Here is a 12,062-nt window from a genome sequence, read left to right as displayed (position 1 = left end):
TTCACTGACTACACCCCCAGCTCTTGCAAGCTTGGATGTGTATGCAAAATCCAGAAATGAGAAACCTCAGAATACTTCGTATAAAGGCTACAATAAAGGACAATAGCAAGCCACTGATTAGTGCCACATTAGCAGAATAAAGAAATGCCACTGAAGTAAAACAATGAAACAAGTGAAACTTCCCTAGAAAATTGTATGAATTGCTGGCTGGAGCCTCAGAAGCAATGACAACAATTTTTGTAGACTCAGAGACAACATTAAAATCTGGGTAGAGAGAGCATTTAGGAAAAGAAAAGAATACAATCATAAAATTACAGTGAATAAATGGTAAGTACAGTTTAAAAAAGGCAATTTTTAAGCACATTGACAGACAGTTTTGTTTAACTTAGTGCAATAGGAAAGAGAGTGAAACTAAGGAATGGGCCATGCAGTGTAAAGTACAAAGCACTTTTAAGTAGTGCTGATAATTTTACATTTACCCATTACATTCTGGCTCACACTTAAGACCTTGATTTCTCTATTTGCCAGGGCCCAAGATTTTACCTTTTAGTTACTAATTAGTCACAAACTACTTTCTATTTTATAACTCAGTCTCATATGACTGTCTACACAATGCTTTCTGCAATAAATCCTGCTTCCTAGTTGGGTCAGATGATTTGAACCCACAAAGCTATTCTGGGGTTTTTTGTTTGTTTACTCATTTTAACTAAATGGCCCTAAAGTCCCATACCCTTCTTCCATCTTCTCTGTTTAATACATAAAGCAGCTATTTTAAGAATAACAGTAGACACTGCTTAATCAGCACCTGGAGGGTACAATTCCAAAGTCTGAGAGAAACAGTTCTCTCTCTGTTCAGCATCTTCCTTGGTGCTAGTCCCAGACTGGACACAATGTACTACTGACTCAGCTCACAACTGTACTGGCCAGTGTCTGCTCTGTGGATGTGGCATACCTAGAAAAGGAAACCTCTGACATATGCAGCCATTATCCCTACTCCTATTTCTTTGATTTTGCTCTCATTCATGCAATTTCTGACAGTGAGAAACAGGAGCTGGGGGGGGGGGGAAAAACCCCTAACATTCAATATTGCCATTGCCTGCACCATCCTCTTTTAACTTTCCTCCTTTTTAGCATTTTGAAAGTCCTTTTCCAGTTAATTTCTCTCACTCCTTTACTGAGCCTCCCCAAAGAAGCACAGATATGTAACAAAGTTGCCATAATAGATGTGTTTTGTCTCTAACGTCACAAAAAGCTAATGCATAGTTGGTGCCTGAGAAGAAACATCCACAACTCTTGCTACTTCTCTATTGCTTAGGGTTTGTTTTTTTGTTTGTTTGTTTTCTTTTAAACAGCATGACTCCAAAGGAAGTAACTCACTGGAGCTCTTCCACTTATTCACAAATAAATTCCCTCACAGGCTAGAAAGTCCCAAGAAACCACACCAGTGACAAGTTTAGAGCACTTGCCCAATCTCCTTAAACCTCAAATCTCACTAGAGGAGGTGGTCAGACATTGGTTAGCTCGTCCTGATGAGGCCTTGCATATCTGTTCATCACAGCACCTGACTAATCCCATAGAGGCAGAAAAATCTAGCAGCATTCATTAATCTTCACAGCATTGGAATAAAGCCAGGGTTTGTCTCTGGGACAAACACCATTCTCAGAAGTCAAAAGTTTATCTTAAAAAATGATATAAAAAGCAGCATGTGTCATAAAGGGAAAAGCTGTAGAGCAGTACTAAATAAAAGCACCCTGCAACAAAGTTTTATCTTCCTAAGAAATACTGTCTTCTAGTATTTTTAACATTATCTATAGAGGGAAAGAGGAAATAATATATTAAATATATATGTATAATAGAATACATTTAATGTAATTTATTTCTTTCATACTTCTTACACCACACTTATTTCACTGGACACATTTCAGATAAACACTCGCTCACAACTAGCTCAAAATGGCATTGCAGCTTGTAAAACATTTCTGAATGGAAAAGCATTCTTAAAACCTGCAGCTCTGGACTCCAGTAGCTTCTGAGACAATAAATGCCAATTGTTTCTCCAGTGATTTGTGCTTTTTAAAGCAGGATAATCAGTGTGAGTGACCCAGTACAGCCATGGCAGGGACTAAATTAATACTTTCTTTATTTCATAGCACAGTAACCTGATTGACTGAAATACTGATAACCCTCATTCAGCCTTTTCAGGCTGCATTTCTCAAGACAGGCTCCTATCAACACACAAGCAAGTCACTGACTGTGTTGTCTCCAAGTAGCAAAGTTTTCAGGCTCTGACCCAACATCAGACAAATGTGACAGAGAAAGTTGTGCATAAAGGAGGTTCCTTTCAAGCAGACTGAAAACTGTCCATGATCTGGAAGAGAGACCTGGGAAACAGCTCACAGAGGGATGACACAGCCCTTCCCTGGTTGCATCCTTCCAACTCTGCAGCTGCTCATGCAGCCTCAGCCAGGCACAGCAAGTGCCATGCTGTGCCCAGAGTGCAGCCAGGGAAGAGACAACAGTGCACATCAGCATCTCAACAACTAATGCAAAAGGACATCACTTAATTGAACACACATTTTTCTATGCTAAGAAGTGATGGGCACATCCAATGGACTGTGGCTTCTGAGACTTCAAGATGTGCAGCTCAGCTCAGTCCTACTGCCAGAACTCTTTCTTAGACTGGGGAGATTCTTCCATGCAGCAGCTCTGAACTCCAGGCACTGACTGAAAAAAAAACCAGCTGCTCCATGGGGTTGGAGCACAAGTTGGCAGTAAACAGGAGTTACTGTCAGGTGATTTTGACAAGCTTTTGCAAAAAAATTTCAACAATGTTATTTTTTCTGGAGCAGGACAGGGTAGCAGACAGAAATTCCATACAACAAACCATCCTGGAGCAAATCAACCTTTGTGCAGTCCCAGGGTTATCTCATCCTTGGGTAGGACCACACACCTACAGCTTGGTCACAAACCTACAGATGAACACCCTCCATCCTCCTCCTCTGGTGGAGGCAGGTCTGGTGGGATTATGATGAGTGCATGACAACAGCAGTGCCTGCATGAGTCCATTCCTCCCTCAGAGGCTTTTCCCACCCTCGCATAAAAGCACACACTTCCTCCCTACAGGAGCTCCAGAAAAGATCTTGTTCCCACTAGCATGTGATTCTCCCAATGCACTGACCAGCAGGTCCCCCTCAGCAGTGCTGCTGCCAGATCCAGAGCCAACCTTCTTCCCTCTCCACTGCCTTAGACTGAACGCTGCCTTTTCTCAAGACTGCAGTTTATTAGAAAGTGACTGGGAGGCAAGTACCTTAGGAGTGGGACACAAAGTGACAGAGTAAGTTCTTTTCTGTATGGCTTCTGTCACAAAGCAAAAGCAGTTGATGACGACCATCAGACCCAACTGTACAGAGTCATCTGTGACTCCTGAAAGGTGGGAGAGGGGAAGTGTCAAGTTTGAAATATTTTGCCACATAAAGAAAATTTAGGAGTCTTTTAACCTTATAACGGCTTTTTTCTCACATAACAGGATGCCTCCTATATTCTAAAGCTCTTAAATTCTGAGGCTGCTTTTTTCCTTTTTCTAACACAATCATAATTCTAATCCCTCCCAATAATTAGTCATTAAATTATTTTTTTATGAGATGACCTGACAGAACTAGTTTCGTTCTTGAACAGAATTGAGATTAAGTGATTATTTCTTTGACAGGTATGAACACAATACATTACAAAAGCATTTCTGTCAAGGTTAGTACCATAATTTATAGAACTATGACTATACTATTTATGTTTGCAACCTTTAAAAAGCACTTAAACACTTGAACAGAGCTCGAAGTTTCCACGAAGTACTAATTCCAAATGTAATCAGGTGAATTGTCAAAGAGAACATAATGAAAATTTCTGTTCCTTCGACTAGTTTAGTTGTTTACTTAATCATAGGAAAATTTCCACCCACCAATCACCAGCCCACCAGGACATACTATACTATCTTCCCTCCACAAAAACTGTTACTCAGCATGCATGTACTCCTTTCTAATTTTATTGTTTCCATCTCTTTCCAACTTCTCCTTTGGTCTCCACTCAGAAAAGGGGATGAAGCTGGTAGTCATATTGCCACAAAAAGAAGAAAAATGAAAGAAGGGAGAAATTAAGACATAAAAATGTGAGGAGCTCTATTCAGCAGAACACAGATAACAAAGAACTAGCAGACTCATTCTCGGGAGCACTACAAAGTATGTGATTCCTTCACTCCAGCCATGCTCTATTACAATAAACATAACTGATTAAGTTGCAGATACCCTCTGGATCCTTACCTCAGACAGAGGCCATTTTCAGTAAGGGACATTTCAGGCAGTAGCAGGTGGAAATAGAGAGGTGAGATTACAGGACCCTCTTCACAACAGACTCCTAATGGGTCTCCTGCCAGCCACCACAGCCAGCTGTCCTCTGATGGCCCTGGTCTCCAGTTTTGTTTATCAGGAAATGACTGCTGCCTCAAGTATGAGATGTCCTCAACTTCTCATTTTAACAGGGGCTGTTGGGGAGGAAGTGCAGTGGGGGGAGTGGTTCTACCTCTTTTCAGAAACAAAACAGTATCAGGAGTCTGGCACAATACTCTGGTCAGATGTGGCCACATACTGTAAGCTTGTTCTCCAATTGTATGTCAGTTTATGTTCATGAAAGAAATTATCTGCTAAAAAAGACTTGCTAAATATATCAGCTGCTTTGTCCCATTCTGTCCCAGTTCAGAGACAGATGCATGTTACTGCTTTTCTCAGTCAAGCCGTGAGGACCTCCAAACAACCCCTCCTCTGACAGCAGTAAAGGTTGTGATCTCTATCAGGAACACAGACACCACTCATGCACCACAGATGAACTACTGTGGTTTAAGAAGTAACCACCTTCAACCAGGATGTGACGATTGTCCCAAAGGTCACTAAACAGAACAGCTTAATTCTCACTGCTCTCCCCATTAAGCCTAAAGTCACGAAGACACTTGAAACTCATCTCTTTTATTTTGCCACTGAGGCTTGCTAAGAGCATGGCTGGCAGGCAGCCATTCCGGCCCATCTGATGGGCAGAGGATGCCCAGTGTGACTGTTTCTCACAATGCAACAATCCACACGCATGTTATTTCCACGCTGAGCAGTAAATAACTGTGCAGAGCAGTGGCCATCAGCCAGCCCCACCCTGGTAAATACCCATGAAAGTTCAGAAACTTAGTCCTAAGAGCCTGGCTGAACTGTTCCATGCCTCTTCAGTGCTTCTGTGATTGGGGTCTCTTCTCTGATGTGCTTTTAGACAGAGAAGCAGGCACAGGAAGAGAAGTTCAGAGGAAATATTTCCAACAGCTCCTTCAACAGAAGGCAATACACCAGCAGAAGTCACTCACAGCAGGAACAGTCCAGTAATGCCTAGAGACCACTCAGTCAATTCAGGATTGCATAGCACTAGAAACTGTATGTGTGGTACCTGCAACATACATAAAACTGCAATTCAGTGTGAAAAAAGGACGAGCACTAACACATGCATTTGTATGAACACATTCCCACTGCAGTACAGCACCATAAAGCTATGCACTGTCCCATCAGACCCCAGACTGACCAGTGTTCAGTGCCATACCAAGCACTGCTTCAAGACTGGAACTAGAGAGGGGAATGCACTCTGATAAACCTCTGGGCACAACTGATAAGGAAGGTGGGTGGCTATCCTTGACCTGGTTGTGTTCAATGGCAAGGGAACGTGAGCTTTTATGCTAGTTTATCTTGACTGAACACAGCACTTTTGCCAAGCAGTTTTATATGAGAATTTGGTAATTCCATGCTTAATGCTTTACAAAGAAACTCTTGTCCTGAAGAACAAGGGGTTTTTCTTCTCCTTTAGCTAAATAGGATATACAGGAAAGTGGAAAACTGAAACTCAAGTCCCCAGAAAGGAGTTAAGATAAAGTAAAACACTACCTGGCAGTGGCTATCATAATATGGCATTATGATTCACAGATAAAAAATAGAAACAGAAAAGTCAAACCAGAGCATAAAGAAGGTCTAGCAAGTAAGTTGCTTTCTGGATATCACAGGTATAGAATTTTCCAAGGTGTTTGAAAAATAACCCCAATATTTTGGAAGTAAATCCTGACTCATTCTGTGCCAAAGGGGCTCCCACTTAGAAAATGCTTTAAGTGTCAAAGTAAATTTCTGAACATTCCTTCAACAACATTTCAAGCTAGTAAAGAACTTAAGAGTAGCCAATATAAGCATGCTTAAGCCAAACATGTAAAGGGAACAAGGTGAACACATAGAGGACAGAATTGCTTTGGTTTGGGTGTGGCAGTGAGTAGTTGCTTGTTTTGATCAAAGTATAAATTACCCCAGCAGATTTTAAAGCAATGAGACATCATTACAAAACAATGAAAGAAAAGACAGTTACAGTCACAAATGATCACAGTACTGAGAACTGATTTTGCTGCTGTACTTTTTCTACAGACCAGTGCAGTGATGCACTGCCATGAAGGTTTTCTCTCTCAAAAAGTTGCCTTTGCAATTGGGAAATCTTCATGTTATCACTGAGTTATCCAGTAAACAGTATGAAAAAATAAACTAATTTAACACCCCAAGAGTGGGCACAAGATTAAAGTTTTCTGTCCCACACTTTTTTACAGAGAGTTTCCTAGTCATGACTGTAAACATTTCATTTGAGCTTCCTTAAATGTCAGTTTCAAGTTTTAACACAAAAATAAATACTCGTGTCATTTGCTACAGATGTAATAATGGATTATGAAAAAAGTGATCAGTGGATATGTGAGAAAAAGTGGTGAGCTAATATATGAGTTACGCTGACAGTTGTTCGCTGCAGGCTCAGAATACTTTGATCCTCTTGATTAGTTTTGATATGTAAGATCTCTTTAGTCCATTTCTAATTGCCAGCATAGCACAGCTTGAACTGCAAAATGTTGCTAATGGCAACAGCAGTAGTTTCACGTGTTTATTTCACTGAAACCTGTTTCACCTTGGAACTCTACAGCTGGACTTGGATAATGGGGTCAGACCTCAGCGGTGTAATGGAGCTCCCTTCTGCCTTCAGCAGCACTGCACCGGCTCCTACTGACAGAGAGTCTCCTCTGACAGCTGCTGTATTTTCAAGTAAAAATAAGAAATGTGACATTGTCCTTCCTGGAAAAGTATTGCAACACTACACAGGTAACCTACAGCAACACACACACACTAACCTGCTTTACGTAAGACAAACACCGTACCTCATTCCTTCTGTAGATCTGTTCTGGTAGTTGCGGTAGAGCTGGGGAACACCCAGCATGGCCTCGGTGAACACTGCAAGGAACCCCAGTGTCTCCACAAAGAGAGACGAGTCCAGCCAGAGGTAAGTGATGTAACCAGTCACACCAGTGAAGGTGAGGACACACTGCACGTAGTCTGTAAACTTGCTCCAATGCCAAAAATAGTTCAAGTCAAAATCTGCAACAGAACAGGAATGGAAGAAGAATCAAATATGTTTTCTCAACCAACTCAAAGTTAATCAGGCTGGAATTGAGAAGTGGGAAGCATGAGGGAGTCACAGTCAGTCTTTGGAGGTAGGGGGTGGGAGATAATGCGGGAAAGGATTAAAAAAAAATTAAAATCAAGCAACCAAACACCCCAAAAAATATCAAACACAAAAACAACATGAAAAATAAAGAATAAGAGTATCGATTTCAGAAATATTTTTGGGGGTTGTTCAATAAGGAAACAATAAAAGCCTTGTGAACCAGCAAAATATGTATAAAAAGCTGACTTTTTAAAAAGAAGCATTTTAACAATACCTTCATGAAGGACTCTGGATACCACTCTAGTGGAGCTGGCATAAGAAACATTTCACAAAAAACAATACTAAGAACAGCCCCAAGCACAGCAACGTAAGTGTTCTCCCTCTTAGGTCATTATCTCTACCTTCAAACTGACTCAATCCAAGCTCCTTAGAAGGTCATCTCAAGTTCACATCTCTGTTCCCTGGTGCTGTGCAGCTGCCAGCAGTGAAGGGCAAGCTGCCACGTGCAGGGGGCACAGTCTTACCAAGGCAGGTACAAGACTGTGGCAAGATTCCACCCTGGAAAAAGGCATCACCACTTTTTTCTCCAAAGCAAAATGTGCTTTGCTCTCACCTTTGCCAATGACTACAGGGTGGACAACCATTTCTACATCCATCAGAACAAATTGCTGTACCACAAAAAACAATATCCTCCGTTGAGAGCAGGAGAAAAAGAACAAACCAACCATGGCATCTGCTTGCCATGTGAGCAGTGTCCCACTGGAAGATATGCAGGTGTCTTAGTGATGACTAATAAAATATACAACCCCATAACCATTGACTGTATAACAAAATAATAGCATTATTTTTAATAATAAGAATGCAACTGAATGAAAAGAGACCAAAAACTCTAGTTTTGTGAAATTTCTAATTCTGCTTTGCAGAATGATGTTTGCATAGCAAGGCCGCTTAACTCGTGAAACAGCATGAAGTGATGGAGTCGCTTTGTTCTGGTACGCACTGTCCAGCAATTATAGAGACCAGCCATAAATTAAGGTGAGCTAGACACTTCAGTAAGATGAAATGGTAAAGAGCCAAGATTTTGTAGAGTTAAAGCCAAGATTTCAAAAGTTTGACAAGTCATGTCATTAAACAAAGAAAAGGCACAAGTCCAACAGTGATGAAGACACTTCAAGACCACCTGAGGGATGAAGTCAGGAGACCACCACCCAAATTTCAAGCCAAAAGGATTGCTCTGCCCAAGATTTCACCTAGTCGTTAATATGAAATTTAGATAAACTCAAGACTGTATAAATGGCTTATTTTACACAAACAAGTTAGGCAAGTTTTTTCCCAATATGAACTGGCTTGCCTCCAACATTGTCAATAAATACCTTTGCTGTTAAAAAGATAAAAAGTTTCTTAGCAGTTATTTATTTTGAGGCATTTTTCGCTGTCAGCAACAATAGCTGTAGGTTTCCTGCCTTCCTTTCTTAAAAGCACCCTAAGTTAAAAATACCTACTTCAGACCAGCTGGACTCTGTTAACTACCAAGAACCATTGTCCTAAGAGGGTTATTACAACCAGCCCAAACACATGCAACACAGCACAAGATTTCTGTCCCTGCCACCTCAGAACTAATAGAGAAAGCTACAAAAGAAGTCCTATTGCTAATTCAGGCAATGAAGACATTTACCTCCACTAACACTAAGAGCAATTTCAGTGAAATGGGAATACAGGCACTTGGCTGCCTAAGGATACATATACATTCCAAGTAATTGTTTCTTTTTTCTGTATCTTTTCACACCTCCATATCATTATCAGTCTGGCCCTCAGACTACCCTTATCAAATCCTCATCCTCTTTTTTTGTACTTGATGACATTCCTCAGGACACCTACTGATTGCACCCAGATGAATCATTTTACTTTTTACTTTGCCATACAAAGAGGCAGGCAAAACTATTCAGGAGCCAAACCCAAAACGTAGCACTGTCAGCCATCACTCAGAACTCAATGAAATAACTTGTGGCAAAACTACTGCCAATGTAAATGCTGACTTTCAGTATTTTATGCTAGTAGCTCCTTGGCTTCAGAATTCAGGGACAGAAGACATGGACATCATGCATCTCTGGAGCTTTGTTAAAGGTGAAGGAAAAACAAAACAGGATCAAGCAGAAAAAGGAAGGCAGAAGACAACCACAAAGGAGGAAAATCATTACCCATTTTAGTTTACCTCTACTGCATTTTCTGGGGAGGAGGAGAGTCAACAGGAACCTCTGACAAAGTAGAAGGACTAAGAGACATTCAAAACTCCCATTTCTTTCACTTTGCCCGAGCTACATCTGCACAACATAACAAAGCAAGAGGCATAACAGAGTAAATTTACACTATTTTTGTCAGCTTCAGGAGAATATCAAGCAAATGGCCTGACACAAATCTGACACTATGCAACTATTACATTTGCAAGAGATGCTCTCTGGGACAGAGGCCTTTGGCACACAATGGGGCCAGAACAGCAAACAACAGAAGAGAATAGGGCTAAGAGAAACAAAAGTCAGTGAGGGCTCAGACCATTTAAAAAAGCATCCTCCAATCTAGAAAAGGAGAGCTACTGAAGTCTTTTGATTAAAACATAACTGCTTTTACCAGATTATTTCTTCAAACCTTCTAAAATGTTCTCATAGACACCTAAAGCACTTCAATCCTCAAGAAGGCAAGTGTTTCATTTTATTTCAGAGCTCTCACATTCAAACATGCTGAGTGGAAAATTTCCTTTCCTTTACAGCAGGAGTCATTCAACTTGGACACAGCGTTCAACAGGTACTGTCTCAGACCAACACTGAAAACCAGCAACTAGTGACAGCTATAGGCAAGAACACATAAAATCACAGAATCACAGAATGTCTTGGGTTGGAAGGGACCTTAAAGATCGTCTCATTTCAACACCCTGCCATGGGCAGGAACACAGTTGGTCAGAGCCCCATCCAACCTGGGCCCTGAGCACTGCCAGGGGTGGGGCATCCACACCTTCTCTGGGCAACCTGTGCCAGTGCCTCACTGTCCTCACAGTAAAGATTTTTTTTCCAATATCTAATCTAAACCTACTTTCTTTCAGTTTCAATCCACTCTCCATTTGTCCTGTCACTACATGCTCCTGTAAAAAGTCCCTCTCCATCTTTCTTGTAGGCGCCCTTTAGGTACTGGAAGACACTGCTATTAGGTCACCACAAAGCCTTCTCTTCTCCAGGCTGAACAATCCCAATTTTTTCAGCCTTTCCTCATAGGAGAGGTGCTCCATCCCTCTAATCATCTTGTTGGCCCTCCTCTGGACTTGCTCAAACAGGTGCTCCAACATCCTTCCTGTGCTGGGGTCACACTCTTTCAGAAGTTCCAGCCCTAGAAGAGACAATCTCGGCTCTCAAGATGGCTTTAACAGTCATTATTCCTTGAATCCTGGATCAAACAGCATCTGTTTGGATCTGGCTACCACGCATGGACATGCAAGACCCTTGGCCCCTCACTCATTAAACTTTCCTACCAGCTGTCAGGTCTGCCCTGCATACACTGTGTTTCTCCTCCTGCATTCTCTACATGCTCAAAGATCCTTTTCACAATACCCATCCATGGACAACAAATCCTTATTTCCCCAAGTTCATTTCCATAATAAAAATCAAAGAACTAAAACTACACGGGGAGAGCAGAAGTTTAGGGAAGCTCATGGAACTCAAAAAGTCAACATTCACACAGGTGCCATGAGGCCAGCTACAAAATCCATTAATCCATGCAAACACTTTAACACAGATGAGAAAACTACTGTATGAAAAAGGGCTTCCAGCTGAAGCAGGAGAGCTAATTACTAGCACAGGAAGGAGACTGAGATTTTCTTTTGTTCAAAACTGCCATGGTGCTAGACAGTCTCCATTTCACTGTACTAATTTACTGAGTAAGTTCTGGCTTCTGCTATAATTTTTGCTTGGTAATGTTTTCAGGGAAGAAGGAAAGGGAAGACAAAAAGAGATAAGAACCATCATAACCAATAACCTTGGTAACAGCCTTGCAGGAAAACATCTGAGTTATTTTAAAAACAACCCAATACATAATCACTAATTGCTCTACTTAACAGATGTATTTTCCAGATGCAGAAGTCTATTTTAGGACACTACACATCACCACACTGCATTACTAAAAAACCTGACCTTTCATATGGGTTGTACTTTCTCTGGCCCTTAGTTGAACTGTTAAAGTGTTTTGCCACATGATTGTTTCTTTTTTTTAACCAAGGCTAAAGCTTATTTTCTTTGACAAATGGCTTCAAAAATTCTGAGGGGAAAAAAACACATACCCATCATCACTTCAAGGTCTGGAAATAAACTGTGACTCATTTTTCCAAGTTGCTCCCTTCTCAAGGGGGTCCAACCACATTAGCTCTGTAATGGGAGCAATACACTTTCAAAGAAAAAAATGTTGATTGTGATTAGTACTGTGACAGGTACATGCAAAAAAAAGGTTTTAAAATGCTAAAAAAAGAGCAGGAGTTTGTTTTAAAA

The 12,062-nt window shown here is 41.0% G+C and overlaps 1 protein-coding gene across 7 annotated transcripts in view; it reads right to left on the bottom strand.

Moving 5' to 3' along the window:
• SLC66A2 (solute carrier family 66 member 2) overlaps positions 1 to 12,062 on the bottom strand; it is an 80,207-nt gene that overhangs the window by 28,510 nt on the left and 39,635 nt on the right. For all 7 annotated transcript variants that reach the window (XR_011697679.1, XM_071553478.1, XM_071553480.1 and 4 more), the window contains one exon: positions 7,250 to 7,466. Coding sequence is in view for 6 of the 7 variants with exons in the window: in XM_071553478.1 (XP_071409579.1) it covers positions 7,250 to 7,466 (217 nt within the window). In the remaining variant the exon portion in view is untranslated. The remainder of the gene's footprint in view (positions 1 to 7,249; positions 7,467 to 12,062) is intronic.

This window comes from Pithys albifrons, chromosome 4, assembly GCF_047495875.1.
Source record: "Pithys albifrons albifrons isolate INPA30051 chromosome 4, PitAlb_v1, whole genome shotgun sequence".
In the NCBI taxonomy this organism is placed as follows: Eukaryota; Metazoa; Chordata; class Aves; order Passeriformes; family Thamnophilidae; genus Pithys; species Pithys albifrons.
Note: the sequence above shows the minus strand (reverse complement) of the source record. Positions and strands in the feature narration are given on the sequence as shown.